Source organism: Myotis yumanensis, unplaced genomic scaffold (assembly GCF_028538775.1).
Source record: "Myotis yumanensis isolate MYYU_CA2020_CCGP unplaced genomic scaffold, mMyoYum1.0.hap1 SCAF_3, whole genome shotgun sequence".
Lineage (NCBI taxonomy): Eukaryota > Metazoa > Chordata > Mammalia > Chiroptera > Vespertilionidae > Myotis > Myotis yumanensis.
This window is the reverse complement of record NW_027223754.1, coordinates 158,534,874-158,559,533: the sequence shown is the minus strand read 5'-3', so window position 1 is coordinate 158,559,533 and position 24,660 is coordinate 158,534,874. Positions and strand designations below refer to the sequence as shown.

The 24,660-nt window shown below is 39.7% G+C and overlaps 1 protein-coding gene across 3 annotated transcripts; it reads right to left on the bottom strand.

Annotated features, from left to right (window-relative positions):
- Positions 1-2,837: 2,837 nt before the first annotated feature.
- Positions 2,838-23,881, bottom strand: PTGES3 (prostaglandin E synthase 3). Of its 3 annotated transcripts, none has more exons than XR_011470820.1 (9): positions 23,569-23,881; positions 9,209-9,322; positions 8,993-9,062; positions 8,211-8,309; positions 7,647-7,736; positions 5,112-5,174; positions 4,160-4,328; positions 4,031-4,055; positions 2,838-3,751 (listed from the first exon to the last, which is right to left on the bottom strand). XR_011470820.1 is itself a non-coding variant. In XM_070409957.1 (8 exons), coding segments are annotated over exons 1-8 (483 nt in total). In that variant the 5' UTR covers positions 23,571-23,881; the 3' UTR covers positions 2,838-3,731. The 3 variants fall into 3 exon arrangements, 1 of the variants encoding a protein (XP_070266058.1); XR_011470821.1 differs by having other exon boundaries at positions 4,209-4,328; XM_070409957.1 differs by lacking the exon at positions 4,160-4,328.
- Positions 23,882-24,660: the final 779 nt, after the last annotated feature.

Sequence of the window (24,660 nt, the reverse complement as noted above, 5' to 3'; positions counted from 1 at the left end):
GATTAAGTAAAAGTCAAAATATACTTAGAAAAGAATTTAATGAATTATTTTCCCATGAGTGGACCAGGAACCACCTGCATCTGGTAATCACTAGCTAGATGGAGTTATCTAAAACAGTGATTGTCAAACTTTGAATCAGAATCACCTGGAAGGCTTAAGATAGCTTACTGGACTTTACCCTCTCAAGTTTCTCATTGAAAAGTCTGTTTGGGGGCCCAGAATTTACATTTCTAACCAATTTCTAGGTGGTTCTGATGCTGCTGGTCTGGTGACCACACTTCACTGATCTCAAGTATCAGTTAAATTGCAAATTTCTGGGCCCAACATGCACCTAATAAAGCCTTTGTCGAGACCTAGGAATCCACATTATCAGAACCCCATTATTTTGGCAGTTTGAGAACCACTGGGTTCAAGATGAGGCAGAGGGCTAGAGATAGGGAAGGAACCAGAGCTAAAGGCTAATTAGTTGTGAGAAAAGAACAACGGTTGAGGGACAGGTATACTCCTCATGGAAGCTATTAGTTGCAGGGGAAGCAGCTTTATAGTTATCCCACTCCTGACTTTAGGATCAGCATGATACAGCCAAGGGGATGGGCTGCTAAATATAGTATGCAAGTAAAGGTCACTGATATAAGGCTAAGAAATTTAGGCCAGAGTTCTAGATAGGTTCTTCACATAATGAAATTATCCAGGTTGACAATGTAACTTAAAACCAAATGACATGGTTTGGTTTTCACTTTGGAAAAGACTGCTAAGTATTAAGAGCAAAGCAAGCCCAGCTGGTGTGGTTCAGTGGTTGAAAGTTGAGCTATGAACCAGGTCAAACTGATTCCTGGTCAGAACACATGCCGAAGGTTGCAGGCTCAATCCCCAGTATAGGGCGTGCAGGAGGCAGCCAATCGATGACTCTCTCGCCATTGATGTTTCTCTCTCCCCCTTCCTCTCTGAAATCAATTAAAAAAAAAAAAAAAAAAAAGGAAAGGGAAAAAAAAAGCAGACTGGCAGCCTTAAATGTTATCACCAAACCCTATTTGACCACCTACATATCTCTGGGATCTGCCTCTCCAGATCTCTCTGCCAGTACCTAAGTTTACTTTTTGCCATTTAAATTCTTGCACTAACTTGTTTCCTTGCCTCCAGACCCACTCACAAAACATTACCCACACTATAATATACCTGAAATGTATTTACTGAATCATGTCAGGTGTCCTAAAGGGTAGAGATTTGTGGTGATATACATCCAATAACCAATTATGTGTGGTTAATGTTTAAGTCCAAAGGCCTGAAAAGCATATACAAAGATAAAATAATTTAGGGGTTACAGTAGACAAGGTACCTGCCTCCTCTCTCCATCCCAGCCTATTATCTCAAGCCTGGTCCAATGCTGGGTGAGGCATGGGTAACAGCTTTGTTTGATTTTGGCATATAAGGTCAGTTCATTATCACTTGTTTCTTGTCAAAAGGATTCCTGCTAAACAGAAATTAAAACTAGCCCAAAAACTAAGTTGGTAAATAAAATCTTTGTGCTACTGTAGCAACTAATTGTTTTCCCCCTTCCTTGAAGGTAACTTAACAGCGTAGGAAGTTGAATATAGCACTTTTATCACTGCATATCAAAATGTACAAAGAATATAATAAATGTTATCATTCAAACTTAAAACCATTCAAACGTTTTAACACAGATTTTTAAAATTAAAGAACCTTTAAAGACAGATGGAATCAGAAATCCATCAAACTATACTTTAATGCTATATAGCCTAGTGGCTGGCGGAAAGCCAATGAATCCTTAATAAATCTCTTTAACTTCCATATCTGATACACAAAAACAGTTTTCCATTTTTGGCAATTATAAAACTGGGGAGATCCCAGCTGGCTGAGGATCTCGGACCTCATTGTCATCCTAGCCTTTCAATCCTTCCCTGAAGCTCAATAAAAAATGGTTTGATCCTCAACCGTCAAAAATAGTTTTTCAAGAGAATCAAACTAAAAATAGGATTTGGGGGTTTTATTAAGTCCTCCCCTGAAGCTAAGAACTGCACAACTTATCAGTTATACTGATAATGTTGGCATGCTCCAAAGCAAGAAAACCATGTTAAAATTTCAAACATACCTCCAAATTCGGAAAAACCTATGGCTCTGAGGAAATTGCAATCCCTTAGTAGAATCAGAACCCAAATTACTCCTGTAACGTAACAGAGTTGAATGTCAACTGTTGAATGTCAAGGGCTCCTAAAATGTAGGAAAATTTTTCTCATTGTAGCCTTTCAAGAATATGGTGTTGAATATCATTTTGAACAGCCATAACAGGGGAAGAAAAGAAGGTTGTTTTATGACATATCTATATCTATTACTGCACTTCCAATCTACCAAGTTTTTGTCCAATATTTGTCCCCCCGACCTAGCCTGTGAGCTCTGAACACAACAATCACCTGAAAGATTAATCTTTGTATCCCCAGCACTTAACATTTCCTGCAACAAAGGTATGATACAAAGAAGTACTGAAATATGAAGCATTTCTATGCTATGACAAATACACAGAAGCTGAAGGGAATAAAAAACTGCCAAAATGCAGAAGCTCAAAGATTTAGGAGGACAACACATTTAGTTTTATTTCAATCAAATCACAACACTTTCTTTTCCAACTACTGAAAAGTGCATCTACAATTTGCTATTACAGATCCACTTTTAAAAGGTTTCCTGTGACATTATATAGCAAGCCTTTTTTTTTCCAAACAGAGAAATATCCCCAAATTCTTCCTCAAGTAAAAATAACTCCATTCCAGTAAATAGTAATACATAAAATTACAGTAAACCAGACACTTAAAAGGACAACCAAGAAGTCTTCCAACAGTTTATTAGAAAGAATGTAGACATTTAAAAAAATCCCACTGTCATGAACATAAATTGAGGTTTTCAGCCCTGGTACAAGCTGGATCAAAAAAAAAAAAAAAAAAAAGAAATAAAAAAACCCAATAGTGTATTAATACCATTTTTTCACTCATTTGCCACTGACAGTGCAAATACAAATTTGGTCTAAATGTACAGACTCTCAAGCAACAATGTACAGCCTTTCTTTGTCCTCCATGCTAAGAGATGTAAAAGTTTAAGGGTCAAACAATACCAAATGTACAGGCTTCAAAAACCATCTAAGTTAGGGCATTCACTAGTTTTAGCTAAAATACATTTGGAACACTGACAAGTGATCACTTATGTACAATAATGTGAAGTAAATTTTTTGAAAAATAAAACTTTAGTGGAACAATCCTGAAGAATATACCAGAGGAACAACAGGTTACCAGTTTAAGGTATCAATCCATTTGTTTCAGCCAGGTTGAGTCCATGTTCTAAAATCTAAAACTTAGTTATCTTTCCATAATCCAAGAGCTTCCTATCATGTCAGTATCTATGTTATGAAGTAAAGGAGACTTAGGTGAAATGTTTTTATTTATCACAACTGCTGTATCAACTGTCTAGGACCTCAACAGCATCATGGAAGTCTGGGAAATGTTCATGCATAAGGTTATTGCCTTAGCTGACTTAAAATTGCCCCATACAATGGTACATGTCAACCCTTAGTGAAGCCTTTAAGAAAACAAACAGGTTGAAAAATGGGTTAAAGGAGGCAAATGCAGCATCTGCCTTTAGAGCTATCAACTCAGGAATTCTCTCAATTATGAAATCTTGCAGAGAAGTTATTTTTCTTTCTCAAAATCCAGGGACGACAACATTCCTTATTCCAGATCTGGCATTTCTGAAAGGATTTTAACAAGATTAGTATGAAGTACAAAGAAGTAATCCATCAACATCAAAGTCTTATAGGGAAAGCAGCCAGAGAGAGTTAAATAGTTGCCTACTTTTTGAATTTGAATCTCAATTCATTCAAATTTCTGCTTTGGCTATTTATTAGAGGCCATAAAGAAATAATTATTATTTTTCTAAGACTTATAAAGAAGTCAATTTCTTTATTTTAATAGTTGTGGTCTTTAATGTGAAATATTACTGTGCAAAACATTTTTACAAAGACACTTACTTTCATCATCACTGTCTTGTGAATCCTGCAGAGGGGAAATAAAGAAAAAAGTTACCAAGTTGATCAAACATTCCTTTGCTAACTGAAAAGTTTGCCTTAAAAAGCTGAAGCACTGTAGTTTTCACTCACGTAGCAAAGATAGGTGGTTAAATCAAGCTTATTAATTTAATCAACTGACTTAAGAATGGGTTTACAGATGGACAGCTGAGGAAGATGTGTGTCTTTTGGTAGGAATTGAGTCCATCCTTTCAATCCCTGTCAATCAGGCTGAATCTTGGTATAAAATGGTTTCTCTTCTCTACATTCAATGAAAGAAAATGACTCAATACAAAGACCACTGGACTGATAGAAGACAATAAAGTCTAATTGTAGCTGGTGAACTGTCTAAGTAAGTATTTTCCTAACTGCATTGAACAAATTTCTTAACGATGTTAACAGAATGCCAGAGGAGGGGAATATTGAGAAGAGTAACCCAGTATATCCTCTTACAGATTCACAATGTCCATATGTTTACTTAATCTCTGACCAATTCACCTTTATAAAACCTGTTTAACTTTGTAAAAATAATCCCTAAACTAACTCTTAATTGAATAAGGCATGTGATGTCTCCATGCATTGATTCTTTTGAAAGCTAGTCTCTTTAAGAATGGCCCATTAGACACCAGTTCCCTAGTAGGTAACCATCCTTCAAAAATGGGCACATTTTAAAAACTGCTTTACCCTATATTAAAAACAAACAAAGTCCTAGCTGGTTTTGCTCAGTGGATAGAGCGTTGGCCTGCGGACTGAAGGGTCCCAGATTCGATCCCAGTCAGGGGCACATGCCCAGGTTGTGGGCCCGATCCCCAGTGCGGGGTGTGCAGAAGGCAGCCGATTAATGGTTCTCTAACATCATTGATGTTTCTCTCTCTCTCTCCTTCTCACTTCCTCTATGAAATCAATAAAAATATATTTAAAACAAAACAAAAAAACAAACATCAAAAAGTAGCACACAAAAAAATCTTGACTATATATCAAACAACTTATAAATACATTGTTTCTTACTATTTAAGTAAATAAAGAAAAGAATTTATAGACTTACATCATCTGCTCCATCTACTTCCGGTAAATCTACATCCTCATCACCACCCATGTTGTTCATCATCTATTTGAAGTAAAAATTAGTTTTAAAAATGATGTTAAATTAAGCCCTAATTGCCCTAACTGGTTTGGCTGAGTGGATAGAGCGTCGGCCTCCCGACTGAAGGTTCCTGGGTTCGATTCCAGTCAAGGGCATGTACCTTGGTTGCGGGCACATCCCCAGGAGGGGGTGTGCAGGAGGCAGCTGATGGATGTTTCTCTCTCATGGATGTTTCTAACTCTCTATCCCTCTCCCTTCCTCTCTGTAAGAAATCAATGAAATATCTTTTAAAAAAAAAAAATTAAGCCCTAATTATTAGGTGGCAAGCTCCAGAATAAACCTTAAGTCTGCCATAGATTTCCACCAACAAAAAAAGCAAAAAAACATTTAAGTACCTTCCTTTCTGGAAAGATTATAGGTAATTGTATATAAAATCCTGAAAACCTGTAGGGAAGTTAAATCTAAATTCTCATTGCAGGAAGGTGAAGTTATTAAAATTCATCCAGCAAGATATGTATATATGATACAGAAATTAAACACCCAAATCCTAAATAGCAGTTACCACTGATGGATAAGAATGGGATTCATTTGTAGTTGTAAAGTTTTGTATCCTAAGCTGACTGACATATGTATTATGGTATTCTCGTTACAGTTTTAAATACTGTGAAGAACCAATAAATGATTTAAAATAAAGTCTTTCAGGATGCTTAGTTTGTATTAAAGGCCTGAAAATGGAATCAAAGGTCAAATAGTAACTAAGTTAAATACAAACATAATTCTTAAAAGACTTTATATCAATTATATATACAAGAAAATAACCTTATATATATACCTTCATATACTTATAATAAAATGGAGCTAACAACAAAACATGCTTACATGAAGTACTAATTTCCCATCTTTATCTGTTTCCAATCATAAATCAAGTAGTGTGTTATTGAAAGAGGTACAAATAGCCAAAGATAGAACTATTGTCTGATGGGGATGGACTTATCTCCCCAAGTTACAACTTTTCTGTAATATTTAAGCTTTTAAAATTTTAAATATTTACACAACCATTATAACTTTGTAAACAAAAATCAAAGACTTCAAATATATACGCTACCTTGGACTTTAGAGTTAAATACTTAAGTCAAATCTCTCAGTATAGAAAGTCTGGGCAATCTAGTCTTGAATAATATGAGTAACTAGCAAAGTTTCCCTATGTCTAAAGGCAATGTTCAACACCTTAGTTAAAAGTTTTTGAGCAGAAAAAATGCTCAATATGTGTCAAGTACAATGTGTGGTGCTGAGGATACGATGACAATAGAAACAGAATTGAATATATTCAAGAGCTATTTAGGAGGTAAAACAAAAGAACAAAGATGCAGTTAACATATTGGATAGAGAGGCAGTGAAAGATAACAGTGTTAAGAAGTTGTGACTTGCACAGCTGGGTAAATGGTGGCACCAATTACTTCAGATAAGAAATAATATAGTTGAGGAAAGTCACAAGTATCCTTCCTTTCCTCTTGAAATTAAGGTGTCAGAGCCATGTAAGGAGGAATGTTTAATAAACAGTTGCATACACGAAGCTGAAAATGTATTCCTTTTAACGCTTAGTTTTCAAAAAGAAACGTAAACAGAATGTAGTGAATTAAATTTTCTAATTGCAATGAGAAATGGATTTCACGGGCCTACCTTCAGCTTAGAGCAGTGGTTCTCAACCTTCTGGCCCTTTAAATACAGTTCATGTTGTGACCCAACCATAAAATTATTTTCGTTGCTACTTCATAACTGTAATGTTGCTACTGTTATGAATCGTAATGTAAATATCTGATATGCAGGATGGTCTTAGGCGACCCCTGTGAAAGGATGGTCTTGGTTACACCGCCAAAGGGGTCGCGACCCACAGGTTGAGAACCACTGGCTTAGAGCTTAATGTTCTCTTTTCTGATTACCTTTACTGCAGTACACTTGATAAGGTCTATTCTACCTAAAGGCAGATCATTGACTTCTTTTCTTTGGTCAGGGCAGTAAGTATTTGGAAAAAACAGGCTTACTCAAACCCTCTCCCTGATCTGGCAAACTACAATATCCTTACTCATCACTCTTCATGCACATTCCACCACGATTCTTGTGTTTAAAGGTTTACATTTGTATTACATGGCTCCAAAATACAGGCCAGTTACTGTATTCATGCTTCTAAAAAAAATCTGTCCCAGTGTTGTAATGAAAACTAGCTGTACTGCATTGATTGACTATATGGTTTATTTTTTGTCTTTACACATCAACTTTAAAACTTAAACACTAAATTTTTTTAAACTGTAAAAGAATGTTAAATTTTAGGATTAAATGATTATTGTTAAAAATCTCATTTAGTTTTATTGCAGACTGGCCTTCGAGGTAAAGTAATACACGCCTTAAATACCACTAGGTACTTTAAAACCAGATTAAACTGACTTCATAGAAATATACTGGAAGGGAGGGCAGAAGAATGCATTTAAAAGAACTTACCTCAGAGAAACGATCAAAATTAGACATGTCTTCATCTGAATCATCTTCCCAGTCTTTCCAATTATTGAAGTCCACACTAAGCCAATTAAGCTATAGATCAATACAAACATCATCCTGTGATTAGGTTAACTTACACTCATTGGCATATGCCTTAAGACTACATTTTTTTGAACTGTGGATTCATACCCACTAGTGAGCCATGGAATTAGCATAAATATAGTTTTATGAAACTCCTTTCAATTGTTAAACAAACTTACTTTTTAAAGCAACAACAAAAATTCATTGGTAGAAACTATGCTATACCTGGTTATTTTTTGTTTAGTGGCACCAAAATATGTGAGTCTGCCTCTTGAATGCAAAGACTCTCCATCAACTAGAGATTGATCTTGTTCTGACCTCATTTGGCTGTAAGTTAAAACTAATATATCTCAACGTAGAGAAAAACACCGAACACAAGGCTGTAATAGTACTTAGCTTTGAAACAAATACTATGCCCATACCAAACAAATGTATCTTTCATTACTTAAAGTAAAAATGTGAAACTTTCAAAAAAAAGAAACCTACCTTTGCCCTTTCTTTTGTTAATCTTGGCCATGACTGGCCAGATTCTCCTTTTCGTAAACAACATAAAATTGATCTGTCCGTTCTTTTATGCTTGGAATCCTAAAAACAAAAACAAAAGCACTATCACACCATTTATCTCTTCAGTATCATTCATTCCTCACCTCTCCTTTCTAATTTCCCTACATTTCCCCAAACTCTGAAAGAAACATCTCCTAAATACTTAAAACTTCATAAGCTATCCAATCGTATTAAAAAAAAAAAAAAAGACAATTTTTTCTTCCCCGCATAATCATAGAAGAGTTCTTAAAAATTTCCATAGTTAGCCCGGCCAGCGTGGTTGAGCATCGACCTATGAACCAGTAAGTCACGATTCGATTCCAGGCCACATGCACAGATTGCCGGAATCAATCACCGGTATGGGCTGTGCAGGAAGCAGCCAATAAATGATTCTCTCGTATCATTGATGTTTCTATCCTCTCTCTCTCCCTCTTCTTTCCTCTCTGAAATCAATAATATATATTTTTAAAATTCTATAGTTAGATAAGACAAGCCTTAAGAGTACAGCCAAGTCTTAACAGTGAAAATAAGAAAAAAAGAGTATGCAGAAAAGTGGTTGGGAAGGGAAAACAGAAAAGTGGTTAGAAAGGGAAAATGTCGCAAAATATAAATATACCTAGTTAGCCCTCTGAACTATTAAGAAAAAACAGAAATTAGTGCTTGCTAAAAAGATATGTCCACTTCCTCATGATTTAAATCAGTATTAAAGCATCAAGACTACTTACATTTGGATCAATACAGTGAAAAAGATCAATTTCATTTAAATGTTTAAAATTATCACTTCCTCCAAGACAACTGTGGGGAGAAAAAATTTTTTTTAAATAAGTCTCTTGGAAGAGGTAAGGATTAATATAACCTCAGTGAAAAAACAAAACAAGCAAGCCAAAGTTATTCAATTATCCAATATAAGTTTTGCCCAATTATGTAAAATGGAAATTTACCTGAATGTAAGTTTGGATTTTTCAAAATTTACATTAACATCTTTACTGTCTTCAACACAAAATTCAATGAAGACATAGTCCCTTCGATCGTACCACTTTGCAGAAGCAGGCTGCCTACAGAGATAAAATTAGACAAAGTTAAGTTGGACTTCATTAGCTAAATATTTACATAACCTCCCAAGTTTAGCATATAAGAAACAAATTTTTCTATTCCATTAGAGCATTGATTATTTTGAGGTAGTTTATTACAATTTCTAACAGAAACTACATTTTTACTCTAACAGCTACATTCCAAGTAAGCACAATGACACTGATTTTATTTAAAAAAAAAAAAAGGGGGGGATTTAAAAATAAAATAAACAATGCTCAGTAGAGTTAACCATTTAGGTAGCCCTGGCAACATTTATAAGCCACTCCTTTAGGGTTCTGCTCCTAAAATTCAATTCACAGAAATAAAACATCAGAAAGAACTAATCCACCATCAACTGAGATATATGTAGTATTCAACATTATAACTTACAGTGAATCCTAGGAACTGTGGGAGGAATTTAAAAGAATGAAAAATGGCCTTGGCTGGTGTGGCTCAGTTTGTTGGAACATTGCCCAGTATACCAGAAGGTGGCAGGTTCTACTCCCATCAGGGCACAAACCCAGTTTGTGGGTTTGACCCCCAGTTGGAAAGCAACCAATGTTTCTCTCTTACAATGATGTCTCTCTCCTTTCCTCTCTCAAATCAATGAAAAGGGGGAGAGGGGAGTAAGGGAAATGACAATATTTGTTCTCAAAAAAGTTCTCACCTGCAGCTTTTTTTCTGACCGTATAAAGCAACCACTTTGTTTCTGGACAAACAAATCTTCCTATGATTCTAAATAATGACACTAGATAAAGAATTAAACTTCTTGCCCTAGCTGGTTTGGCTAAGCGGATAGAGTACCAGAGGGTCCTGGGTTCGATTCTAGTCAGAGGCATGTACCTCAGTTGCAGGCTCCTCCCTGGCCTGGGCCCTGGTCAGGGCTCATGCAAGAGGCAACCAATCTATGTGTTTCTCTCACACTGATGTTTCTTTGTGTTTTTCCCTCTCTCCCTAAAAGTCATTGGAAAAAATGTCTTTGGGTAAAGATAAACAACAACAACAAGAATTTATTTACAGCCTCACCTTTATACTATCTATACATATATCCAATACATACTAGAAGCAACCTGGAATATTTGCTTCTTCCTTATCATTCATGTGTTCCTGTTCTTTGCAATATAGTATTACCCCTGTCTTCATGGAGTCAGCTGTCTAGAGCTCTTTCCATCAATTAGAGTATGGCTAAAACACCGCTAGAAGCTATATATAGTCAAATATGGCTGATTAACAGTCAAAAAAGATTACCTGTGGCCCTAGCTGGTTTTGCTCAGTGGATAGAGTGTCAGCCTGAGAACTAAAGCAGCGGTCGACAACCTTTTGGGGTCCGTGGACCAGCGGTTGCCAACCTGGGACTAAAGGGTCCCAGGTTCAATTCTGGTCAAGGGCACATGCCCTGGTTGTGGGCTCTGTCTCCAGTAGGGGGCATGCAGGAGAGAGCCAATCAATGATTCTCATCATTGATGTTTCCTTTTTTTAAAATACATCTTTATTGATTTCAGAGGAAGGGAGAAGGAAAGAGAGACAGAAACATCAATGATGAGAATCATTGATTGGCTGCCTCTTGCACATCCCCTATTGGGGATCAAGCCTGCAACCTAGGCATGTGCCCTTGACCAGAATCGAACCTGGGACGACCCTTCAGTCCACAGGCTGACGCTCTGTCCACTGAGCCAAACCAGCGAGGGCATCATTGATATTTCTATATCTCTCTCTTCCTCTCTGAAATCAATAAACATATATTTTTAAAAAAAGATTATATGTGATAAATACTTCAACTTTTCTATAAACCTAAGATTATTTCAAAATAAAAGTTTAAAATTCTAGTTATATGTTCAAACACTCCTCATAAATCAACTCAACTGAAAGGAATTGTTTTATTTCTAAGCTCTGACATTCCCAACCCAACGGAGTAGTAATTTAAATCCCTTCTATACATAAAAGTTACAACCAACTACTCATCAACATTTTTACACAACTGTTAAATTTTTATTTAAATGTTTTTATTGATTTTTAGATAGAGAGGAAGGGAGGAGAGAGAACCATCAAGAGAGACATAGTTCGGCTGCCTCCTGCATGCCCTACTGTTAAACTTGACTAGTCACTCTACTCTGGAACACTGGTATCAGATCTGAATGATAGAGGTTAAAAATTACAGATGGCAGTTTCCAAAATCTAAATACCAGCAGATCCGCAAAGGTAAATCTATTTTTTAAGGCATCTATTGGCAAATTAAACAAAATAAAAACATGAACTTTTTAAATGCCTCTAAAAAGGTATCTAACCAAACTTCTGTGGACTAAGGATTCCCAACTTTTTTTTTTAGAATATGTGCTGCTGGAGTGAACACAAGAATCACAACTTCTAATGTTTGTATATTAATATAGCTAACAAGCAATTTCGTTTTACAAATAGATCACACATTATTTCTAGTTTTTCTTGCCCCAACAGTATTTTCAATATGTGGTAACATGTTGTCATTAACTGAAAATATTTGCAAATTTAATAATTAAACTTTAAGTGACTAGGCTTATAGACTCTCAAATTGAAGTAACCAGATAGGCCGTATTTTTAATATATATTTTATTGATTTTTTATAGAGAGGAAGGGAGAGGGATAGAGAGTTAGAAACATCGATGAAAGAAACATTGATCAGCTGCCTCCTGCACACTCCTTACTGGGTATGTGCCCGCAACAAAGGTACATACCCTTGACCGAAATTGAACCTGGGACCCTTTAGTCTGCAGGCCGACGCTCTATCCATTAAGCCAAACTGGTTAGGGCAAGCCCTATTTTTTAAAAGCACTAATGATAACAATCTGGAGCAATGAACAATCTAGTGCCCCAAGGAAAAGAAACCAAGATTCCTACAGAGAAATAACCTCAAATGGGAAATGCAGATGACCTTGAGACATCTGTATTTGAATGAAAATGAAGCTAGTGAGAACAATGTCAGCCAGACCCGGAGGCAACAATTAAGGTCTATCACGGTGGCCAAAGACAAAATATGAGCATCAGAATGACTGCAGCCCTGTTGCTTCATGGTTATAGCATCATACTTCACACTTTAGGGCAGTGATAGCGAAACTATGACACGCGTGTCAGAGGTGACACATGAACTCATTTTTTTGGTTGATTTTTCTTTGTTAAATGGCATTTAAATATATAAAATAAATATCAAAAATATAAGTCTTTGTTTTACTATGGTTGCAAATATCAAAAAATTTCTATATGTGACACGGCACCAGAGTTAAGTTAGGGTTTTTCAAAACGCTGCCACGCCGAGCTCAAAAGGTTCGCCATCACTGCTTTAGGGTCTTGGGCTTGCTTCCCCCCCCTCCCCCCACTGGGGCATCTGCTGGAGGCGATTAAGCATCTCACACCCAAGCTTCTACCCCCCCCCCCCCCCAAAGCAATGGAAAAACTATCCCCGGGTGAGGATTAACAACAAAAAAGATTGCAAATTGGTTCAAATACATTGAATATAAAAATGAAGTTCATATTGACTTAAGATGCTACAGCTCCAATTTTTTTTAATAAATTGGCAATTAAAGATAAATAATTAGGCATTTTCCCTCCTTTCACTTTATGAACCTTTATTATTCATGATAACTGAATAGGACCAGTTCATGAAGGAAACTTCTTTATGGAATTCCACTTTGGTGTGGAATAAAACATGGGGAGGAAAATCACTTTTGCAGCCCTTAAACTGATTTGGCAGTGATCATCACTGGATGAAACAATTAACAATGACTATATGAACAACTGATAAAGAACTTAAAGATCTTAGCATCACTGAAAGTGAGACAACCAAACATATACTTCCTAATTTTATGCAACATGATACATTCCGCAGTAAACTTAATTTCCATCTACAGAAAATATGAGGAAATAGAACAAGTTAAATGATACCACAAGGAAGCAACATATCTAGAATGTTTCTAGATCAATGGCACAAAGAGGAGGGAAATGCTCTAGATTAAGAGACCTAAGAGTTATCAAACAAATGCAATTTGTGGCATAGTCTGCATCTTGATTCAATAAACTAAACATAAAAAAGATGAATAAAACTGTGGAGATCTGGATATGAACAGGCGATGTTAGTTTTGCTAGTGTAAATGGCATTGCTTACCTTGTAAATGTCAAATTGTGTATTAAGAATCTATAGTAATGGAAGAGGAGCACACTAATGGTGACCTGGTTATTAAAATGGCCATATCAAAAACCAAGTATGTAAGCTCTTTAGTTTCTATTCACATTAAGGACATTGGGACCAGGGAAGAATCTATTTCCTTTCCTCATAATCATATTAAGTAATCTAGAGTTCTATCACTGTTATGGGCTCAATTGTGTCCCCCACCAAATTCATATGTTAAAGTCCTAAACCAACAATCCCTCAGAATGTGACTGTATTTGGAGAGATACATCTTTAAAAGGTAAGTAAGCCCTGGTTGGGTGGCTCAGTTGGTTGTAGTGTCATCCCATACACCAAAAAAGGCTGTGGGATCTAGGAGCGTATGGAAGGCAACTAACTGATGTTCCTTTCTCCAAAACACACCTCAAGTGAGGATTAAAAAATAAAAAGGTAATTAAGGTAAAATGAGGTCTTAGAATAGGCCAAAATCCAAAATGACTGGTGTCCCTACAAGAGATTAAGACACAATTACAGCCTGGCCAGCGTGGTTCAGTGGTTGAGCGTCGACCTATCATGTTTCTATCTCTCTCTCCCTTTCTCTATGAAATCAATAAAATATGTATGTGTGTGTGTGTGTGTGTGTGTGTGTGTATATTATTTATTTTTTTAAAAACACAACTACAGAGGGAAGACCCTGTGGAAACAGGATAAAATGGTCATCTGTAAGAAGGAAAGCCAAGGAGCAAGGTCTCAGAAGAAACCAACCTTGCTGACACCTTGATCTCAGACCAACACCCTCTAGAACTGTGAAAAAATTAACTGTTTAAGTCACCTAGTCGCTGGTACTTTCTTATGGCAGCCTTAGCAAGTTAAGCAATAATTTTCCTAATACAATCATTTTATTAATAATAAAAACAAAATTTAAAAATTAGGCCCTGGCCAGGTTGCTCAGTTGGTTAGAGCATCGTCCATACATGCCAAGGTTGCGGGTTTGATCTCTGGTCACAGCACATACAAGAAGGAACCAATGAATGCATAAATAAGTGAAACAATACATTGATCTCTCCCTCGTGCAAATCAATTTTTTAAAAAAGACATGGGAAAAAGTGTAAATGATGTAAACCAGGGTTGGCCCAGGAGCCAAAAACGGTTTTAATATTTTTAAAGTTGTAAAAACAAGAACAGGGCAGAGATATTTGTGGCCTGCAAAGCCTAATATTTACTAGGTGACCCTGATCTAAACCACCAAAAATGTAAGGGGGGACCCCTACACAACCTAAATCGATAATAAAACATATATTCACTCATTTGAAAGGTAAATTCAATATTTATGAAATCCTTTTGTCTTCAGTGAGGATCACACCTTTTGTCTCCCATCAACCCAGATAAAGGTTGATTTAGTTTTAAACATAGCTCCTAAGTTATATCGGATCTAACTTTATAATAACACTAGAGGCGCGTTGCACAAAGATTCGCGCAATAGGCCTTCCTTCCCCTGGCCGGCGGCACCAGTTTTCCTCTGGCACCTGGGACCCAGGCCTTTGGTCCGGCCACAGCAGCAAGGCTTGGCTTCTCCACTCTGGCTGCAGCGGAGAAGCCAAGCCTCTTCAGTCTTTGCTCCCTGCCAACATATGCAAATTTACCGCCATCTTTGTTGGGTTAATTTGCATACGCATCCTGATTGGCTGGTGGACGTAGCGGAGTGACACCAATTTGCATGTTTCTCTTTTATTAGTGTAGATTCATGCACTGGTGCACGATCGGGGCCGGGGAGGGCTCCAGGGCTTGTCCAGCCCGTGCCCAGTCCCAATTGGCCTGACCAACCAGTCAGAGTGTCTGCCCCCTGGTGGTCAGTGCGTGTCATAGTGACTGGTCGAACAGTCAGTCGGACACTTAGCATATTAGGCTTTTATTATATAGGATTGGCAAAATTTGTAACTACTATGCAAGTCTGTTAATTCATTTTATAGCAGTACACTTATAGGTGCAAAAATCTTTTTCACCTCAGCATACTTATAATCTACTACTTAAAAGTACACAAACAAAAAAACACCCTAAAAAGAGACATCCCAAGCTCATCTGACAAAAACTTCAGAGCTCCACACCAGGGCTATGTCAATTCAAGTAATTAAATTTTGCATAACTTTAGATTCTCTTCTATAGTTGTGACTAAAATTCCTTAGACTTGTCTTAAAAGGAGGTGCTTTAGGTGATGAGGGTAGAGCTTTATGGGATTAGTACCTCATAAGAGAGACTCCAGTAGAATGCAGATTGTTTTGAATGAAAGGCAACTTTAGCAGCAAGCTCTGGAGAAGCTTGACTGCCTAGATCAGCAGTTCTCAACCTGTGGATCGCGACCCCTTTGGGGGTTGAACAACCCTTTCACAGGGGTCACCTAAGACCATCGGAAAACACATATATAATTACATATTGTTTTTGTGATTAATCACTATGCTTTAATTATGTTAAATCTGTAACAATGAATTGGGGGTCACCACAACATGAGGAACTGTATTAAAGGGTCTTGGCATTAGGAAGGTTGAGAACCACTGGCCTACATGATTAATTAGAAGCCTTGCCCAAAAGAGATTATCAGAGATAGCTTTTTGACCTATCTATAGGGAAGAGCAAAATTCCATTTACTGAAAGTCTGATCCTATCATCCTTCAATGACCTGGTGAAGCCCCCAAGGCATCTTACCTCATCCTTATGCCTTATATATCCATGTTCCCTTTCTACCTCTGAAACTCTCCTGCATGTGAGATTCTCATACATACATATATACAGTAGGTCCTTGGGTTACATCAGAGATCCCTTCCTATGGCGCAACGTAACGCGATTTTTGCCATTAAGTCGGAACCCGCCTACATAAGCACCTACGTCACTCACATGGAGCACATACACAGCAGTAATGAAGTGAAACAGTAAAAAATTTAAAAGAAACATAACAATTCCTGACCTTTACTTGTGGTAAATAAATAAAAAACATAAAGCCCATATGTACATATGTTGAAATGACGGAAATTTTTTTTTATAAATACTGTAAATGGGAGATGGCGACGTAACCAGGAAACAACGTATGTCGAATCCAACGTAACCCGAGGACTGCCTGTATTAAATTTGGTTCTTTGCTCTAAAAAAAAAAAAAAAAAATCATACAGAAGAGATCTCTAGCCCTAGCCCCTTTCCATTGCTATGAGGATACAGTAAGAAGCAATGAATCAGGAAGAAGGCCTGCTCAGTGGTTGAGCGTCCACCTACAAACCAGGAGGTCATGGTTCGATTCCTGGTCAGAGCACATGCCTGGGTTGTGTGCTTGATTCCCAGTAGGGGGGCTGTTCAAGAGGCAGCCAATTAATGATTCTCTCTCATCACTGATGTTCCTATCTCTCTCTCTCCATTCCTCTCTGAAATCAGTAAAAATATGTTAAAACAAAAAAACAAATTGGTAGTATGGGCATGTAAAAAGTACAGCAAGGGGAATATAGAGTATAGTCAATAATATCATAATAACTATGTATGATACCAAGTGGGTACTGAAAACATCAAGAACATTTTATAAAGTAATGAAGTATTGAGAACATTTGTATATGATCATCTAACCACTATGCTATACACCTTAAATTAATCCTATATAATAAAAGCCTAATATGCAAATCGACCAAATAGCCGACCAATCAGTGGTACGACGGGTCACTATGATGGCGCACTGACAACCAGGGGGCAGACGCTCAGGTAGACAGTGCACTCCCACAGGGAGAGCACCACTCAGCCAGAAGCTGGGCTCACCGCTAGTGAGCACAGCAGCGATGGCAGGAACCTTTCCCGCCTCCACAGCAGCAGCAGCAGCAGCACTAAGGAGCAGTGAGCTGAGCAGTGAGTGAGCAGGCAGGCAGTAAGGAGCAAGGGTCCTGGAATGTGAGGGCACAGGCCGGGCTGAGAGGACCCCCCTTCCCCTCGGGTCTCTAGTACAAAATAATATTGACTGTAAACTGTAATTGGGAAAAGAAAAAAACAACACTAAGTGGTTCATTTTAAACAGTAAATTGCGCTACATCTCTCTCCATTAGGTGGCATCTTTGCAAAGCTGAATTTTTGGTGTTGCTATATTAAAAAAAAGTACCCACACACACACAAAAAAAATCAATGGGTAACAGGCAATGATGTAAATATCCAATCTCATTATATAGTACCCAAAAGGCATTCCATTCCATTAGTAACTGTGGTTATACAAGAACCTCCATTTTTCTTTCAACTCACATGTATTGGCTTTTCAAAGAGCTTCTAGGCTGCTAAGACAAAATACTTAAGTTGTTTGGACCCAATTACCCAATGAATTGCTAGGTTATTCCTCTTGGCCTAGCAGTACCATAAAAAACAATAACAAAAACATACAAAGACACCATTGGGGAACAAAGAATGTTTGTGAACCTAGTTCTTTATTTGGTAATTCTCATTCTAAAATAGAAGGGTAAAAGCTAAGTTCTTAATTAAACATACCCCCAAAACTTAGTCCCTTTTTTTTAAGCAACTCTATGACTTTCCCACATTCCTACTTTGTGCATACATCCCCAAAGCAGATAACATAATTTTTCTTCATACAAATAAGACTCAAGATCAATCTCTAACTGTCCCCATTACAAATTTTAGAGCCTCAGAGCTCCATTACCTTATGTCAAGAAGTGCCGCAGGTTTTAACAGAAGTAGCAGTTTATTTATTTTTATTTTTATTTTTTTTAAATATATTTTATTGATTTTTTACAGAGAGGAAGGGAGAGAGATAGAGAGAGTTAGAAACATTGATGAGAGAGAAACATCGATCAGCTGCCTCCTGCACATCTCCTACTGGGGATGTGCCCGCAACCCAGGTACATGCCCTTGACCGGAATCGAACCTGGGACCTTTCAGTCCGCAGGCCGATGCTCTATCCACTGAGCCAAACCGGTTTCGGCCAGAAGTAGCAGTTTAGATAATAAAACCGAACTGCAGAGACATGGTTATTTATTTGGAAAAGGACCACCTGAAAAATTATTCTTCCTGGAAAAAAATAAGCCTTCTTTTAGGAATGTTGGGTTCCTGAATAGGGTTGCAATCCTATTTGGAATAGCCCCTCATACTAATAGCGCTGCATGAACTGATATTTGAAGAACTAGATGCTGAAATTAAATATTAATAAAAAAAAACCACACTTATGTTTAACTTAGATCCTTTCAGTACACAAAATAAACATACTGAATTGGAAAGGGCCCTGACATAAACACTGTTTAGCATTAAAGTATGGCTACATGTGAAGATCAACTATTGCACAGAAAACCCATGGCAGCATGGGTTTTGGAATACAACAGGGAAGGACGTATTGCTCAAGGTAAGCTTTAAAATAAATGTACTTGGAAAGTGGGTAAGTTAGCTTCAATATAAAATCTGTCACAGCTGAACCGGTTTGGGTCAGTGGATAGAGCGTCGGCCTGCGGACTGAAGGGTCCCAGGTTCGATTCTGGTCAAGGGCATGTACCTTGGTTGCGGGCACATCCCCACTGGGGGGTGTGCAGGAGGCAGCTGATCGATCTCTCTCATTGATGTTTCTAACTCTCTATCCCTCTCCCTTCTTCTCTGTAAAAAATCAATAAAAAATATATTAAAAAAAAAAATCTGTCACTGCCACATGGCCGGCATGGTTCAGTGGTTGAGTGTTGACCTATGAACCATGAGGTCATGGTTCGAATGCAGGTCAGGGCACATGCCTGGTTGCAGGCTCGATCCCCAGTAGGGGGCCTTTCAAGAGACAGCAATCAGTGATTCTCTCTTATCACTGATGTTTCTATCTCTCACCATCTTTTTTTTTCTTTTAAAGAAAATAAGTTGTTTTTTTAAAAATATATTTTGATTTTTTACAGAGAGGGAGAGGGATAGTTAGAAACATCGATGAGAGAGAAAAAACGATCAGCTGCTTCCTGCACACCTTCTACTGGGGATACGCCCGCAACCAAGGTACATGCCCTTGACCGGAGTCGAACCTGGGACCTTTCAGTCTGCAGGCAGACGCTCTATCCACTGAGACAAACTGGTTAGGGCTCTCCCTCTTTGAAATCAATAAAAATATATTAATAACTAGCCGGAACCGGTTTGGCTCAGTGGATGGAGCGTCGGCCTGCGGACTGAGGGGTCCCGGGTTCGATTCCGGTCAAGGGCATGTGCCTGGGTTGCGGGCACATCCCCAGTAGGGGATATGCAGGAGGCAGCTGATCGATGTTTCTCTCTCATCGATGTTTCTAGCTCTCTATCTCTCTCCCTTCCTCTCTGTAAAAAATCAATAAAATATATTTTAAAAGTATATATATATATATATATATATATATATATATATTAACTAAATAAATAAAACCTATCACTGCCAATCTACACAGTAAATAGTTTACAACAACAAACTTAGTATTTCCATAGCAAAATAAACTAAATACAACAATTTTCAATGTAAGAAGTCAGATAAAATATGATCTAAAAGCTTTTAAGAGCTAGGTTGATTCTAAACAGTTGCTATTACAAAGGTATTTTTTTCCTGAAAAGTGGCGATCACTAACTTTTTAAGACCCCAAAATAATATTGCTTCTAGATTTTAAAACTAGAAAATACAATTAAACAGAAGAATCTTAATTAACAATACTGGTCTGCACTCTACAGATTTGTCAATTCCAGTTTCTACTGCCTTCTAGTTAAAGTCTAACTAAGTGGGGGGGGGAGAACCCAGTTGCCAAGTTACAGTGGTTAGGAAATCAACACTTAACAAAGGCCATCATCAGTTACTCTTCCTTAACTTACAGTAATTAACAATATGCTATTACAAATTATTTTGGAGGCTAAAGACTGATAATTTTAGCCCTAGCTGGTTGGCTCAGTAGAGCTTAGCCTTTGGACCAACGGCTCCCGGGTTCGAGTTCAGTCAAAGGCAAGTACCTTGGTTGCAGGCTCCTCCCTGGTTGGGGGGTGTGCAGGAGGCAACCAATGGATGTATTTCTCTCACATCGATGTTTCTGTCTTTCCCTCTCTCTTCCACTCTCCCTAAAAATCAATAGAAAGCCCTGACTGGTTTGGCTCAGTGGATAGAGTGTCGGCCTGCGGACTGAATGGTCCCAGGTTCGATTCCAGTCAAGGGCATGTACCTTGGTTGCGGGCACATCCCCAGTAGGGGGTATGCAGGAAGCAGCTGATCAGTGTTTCTCTCTCATGGATGTTTCTAACTCTCTATCCCTCTCCCTTCTTTTCTGTAAAAAAATCAATAAAAAATATTTTTTTTTTTAAAAAAAAAAGACTGATAATTTTATTTTGGGGACTCAATCCTACAAAGTTGAATGATCGCAAAGTAAAGATTTTAACAAATGTTTGAGAGAGTCACAGTATGTTTTTTAAACCATTTGTTAGTTTAAATACAAGACACCATAAAGCAGCGGTTCTCAACCTGTGGGTCGCGACCCCTTTGGGGGTCGAACGACCCTTTCACAGGGGTCGCCTAAGACCATCGGAAAACACACATATAATTACATACTGTTTTTGTGATTAATCACTATGCTTAAATATGTTCAATTTGTAACAATGAAATTGGGGGTCACCACAACATGAGGAACTGTATTAAAGGGTCTTGGCATTAGGAAGGTTGAGAACCACTGCCATAAAGAATTACTTCAGCCCTAGCTGGTTTGGCTCAGTGGATAGAGCGTCAGCCTGCAGACCGGAGGGTCCCCAGTTCAATTTCAGTCAAGGGCACATGCGGGCTCCATCTCCAGTAGGGAGTGTGTAGGAGGCAGTCAATCAATAATTCTCTCTCATCATTGATATTTCTATCTCTATCTCCCTCTCCCTTCCTCTCTGAAATCAATAAAAATATATTTTAAAAAAATTACTTCAGCCCAGCCCATGTGGCTTATGGGTTGAGTATGAACCTATGAACCAGAAGGGCACAGTTTGATTGCAAACCGATCAGGCCACATGCCTGGGTTGCAGGCTCCATCCCTGGTAGGGGGCATGCAGGAGGCAGATGATCAATGATTCCCTTTCATTGTTGATGTTTCTCTCTTCTTCGTCTCAGAAATCAATAAACATATATTTTTTAAAAAATAATCACTTCAAATAGCTCAAAACTAATATTTTATAATACTTTATATCTGTTGTTAATGGGTTCAACTTAGAAATAAACCAACTACAACAGTTAATTTTTTTTTAAAAAGGTAGTACTATCCTCTGTCCCCATTCCCCTTAATTGGTTGGGCAGGTCTTATGAGCCTAAGGAAGGACCCAAAATCCTCAACTTCTTCAAGACAGGTGGGAGATTGAGAACTTTTTTTTAAATTATTTGTTTTAAATATATTTTTATTGATTTCGGAGAGGAAGGGAGAGAGAGAAACATCAATGATGAGAGAGAATCATTGATTGGCTGCCTCCTGCACACCCCCTACTGGGGACCTAGCCTGAAACCCTGGCATGTGCCCCTGGCCGGAAGGAACCCAGGACTCTTCAGTCCATAGTCCGACTCTCTATCCACTGAGGCAAACCCACTAGGGCTGAGAACTTTTATGTAAACTACTAGACAAACTTTTAAAAAGTTGATTAAAGAAAAACAACAATGGTATTTCTTTGTAAAAAGATATTTTGTTTGGCTATAGTAGTCTATTAAAAGCTGGTAATGCTTTATCTGAGGATTCATTTTCTACTCAGATATTTTAAGAGTGACATTCCTGTCACATTTGGAATAGAGATTTCGAAAGAAAAAAAACAGATTAAAACCTTCTACTGGATACCATTTTTTCGGATGGGAAATTTCTTCCAAAATGCCAATAAATACATTAAGGGGTTTTCAGTAACACATGCATACTTCTTGAGGCTTGTTCTCCGGACATCAACTGGCTGTGTGTATCCTTTCTATTTAGAAACCGAGCCCAATGTTACTTAATGTTATTATCTTATTTAGAAAACACTTGAAAGTGCATTACTTTTTATAGAAATAAAAATTGTTTCCCTTCAACTGCTTTCCATACATAACTTTCAGGGAGCAGTTAATACCAAAAAAAAAAAAAAACCCAGCAAAAAAACCCCCCAAAACCCACAAAAACTGTAAGTAACCGGCAATTCTCACATCTGAAAACGTAAAGCTTTTCCTGTAGAGAATGTTTAAGATCTGGAAGTGGCAGTGCCAAGAAATCTTATTCAGTTAAAATCATCCATGCTCTCCCTTTATCGTAAGAAACCTAAAATTGCTAAAGAATCTGTAGTTAAAACAAATTTAAACTCTTTAAGACAAGGAAGCAAATACATACCTATTTCATCTCTAAGTTAAGACGGGATAATGGGCCCTCGCTTACAGTTAACACAGAACATGTCCACAAGTACCTTTGGACGGGACACGTGCAGAGCTACCTACGCTATGGCAACTCCTCGCTGCCAGGGACACGGCTGAGCTTTGGCAACCTCCACTCCCTTCGAGAGATCGGAGTCAGGAGAGGCCCTGGGAAGACCCACGCTCGAGAAATCACCACATCCGAGAGGGAACTAAGTTGTGGTGACGGCGTGGCCTGCCTCCGGTTGCCTAGCAGTCCCTCCCCGTTCATGGAGGAGGCCCGCGTGGCGCTCCCCGGCCTCTGGCAGCGCCCACCACAGGTGCACTTGGCCCAGGGCCTGGGACAGGTCTCACCGAGCGGCAGAACCAGACTGCCCCAGGGCCGAGCGATCCCAGAGGGTCCACGCCTCCGGGGCGCCGCATGGCAAAAAACTCGCGGTATATTCAGGCCTAAGGCTAAGTTCGGGGAGTTGGGAATCACAGGGACTGCCAAGAGGAGAAAAGTGGGGTTTCCGGCGCGGGGAAGCTGAGGGACGGTTTAGAAGTGGGAGAAGCGGACATCTGGAGGAAAAATGTCCTCCATCCGCCAACGGTAACCGGAATAAAGACACGGGGCCTCCCACCCTCAGCCAAGAACCACTGCCACCATTGAGGGGAGAAAGCCGCGGGGCCGAAAGCGGGGGAGGGGAAGGGGCGGCTTCCCGGCAGCACCCAGCGCGGCCTCGGCATCCCGCCGGGGCGACCTTCCCTCGGCGGGGTGTCGCACTCACATCGTGAACGGGGCAGGGGGACGGGTGAATGGGTGGGTGGGCCTCTCCGGCGGCAGCTGCTGGGCAGTGGACTAAACTCCGGTGGCGACTCCGACGTTTTCTCCGCGGTGCGGCCTCTACTCGCTTCCCTCAGCGACGGCGGCAGCGGCGGGCTCGACCTGGTCCCCAGAATGCACCGCGCGGAGAGAGCGGCTCCTCCGGTCGGGGAGAGGAGGAAAGTGTAGGAAAAGGGGCGCGAGGATGGAGAACGAACGTGCGTGCGTGAGAGCGAGGGCTGGTGAGGCCGGGCGGCGGCTGGTGACGCAGCAAAATGCCCGGGCCCTGCCGCCGCGCCTGCGCACTCTTTGTTGTCGGGCTCCTGCGCGGCTTTCTAGAGATATCTACGGAAGGGGCGGGGCCTCCCAGCTCTTCGCGATTCTTCCCGGCGTTGGCCCCTCCCTCCGCCGGCCGCCGGGGACCCGACTCCTTCCCGCCTCTCCTCCCGCGTCCCCCACCCCGGGCCTTGGAAAACCGTTGGCCAGCTAACTGCCTCGCCGCGCGCTGTGGGCGATCTCCCCGGGAAACGGCTGCGGCGACGGCGGGAGGAAGGCTGAGGCGAGGGACGCACGGAGTCGGGAGGCTTGAGAAATGAAATGGGGGTTGGATGACTCTGGAGGGCACAAACAAACCCCGGAGGAAAACATTCCACCCCCCGCCCCCCCAAAAAAGATGTGAAAAGATGGCCTGTGCTGGTGATAGTTGCGGAAAAGGGTTAACTTGAGAGTCGAGGGCCTGGCCCCGCGCGCCATTTTTCACAAGGTTGGAAAGAGGTCCAGGGGCAGCGGAAATGCCAGGTCTCTGGCTGAGGAGGAGCGCTGGCCGCTGGCGTCCGGCGGTCGCCTGGGCTTTGGGGGGTCAGTGCTGTGGGTGCGACGGGAAGGTCGTGTGAGTGGAGAGGAGGCTTGTGGGCACCGAGAGGCTGGACACGCGGACTCCAGGCACCTCAGCTGGGGGGAGGGGGCCCCTGTCTTTTCAGCCGATCTCTGGAAGCACCGCCTTGTGCGAGGCGCCAGGTTCGGCTGCAATGAGGGGTAATAACCAAGGGGACGGAAA

Excerpts from the sequence above, each read along its gene's own strand:
- PTGES3 (XM_070409957.1), bottom strand. Across the intron at positions 7,737-8,210 it reads TAACAAAAGAAAGGGCAAAG|CTTAATTGGCTTAGTGTGGA; the intron begins GTAGGTTTCTTT and ends ATTGATCTATAG. Across the intron at positions 4,056-5,111 it reads AAGTAGATGGAGCAGATGAT|GATTCACAAGACAGTGATGA; the intron begins GTAAGTCTATAA and ends TCCCCTCTGCAG.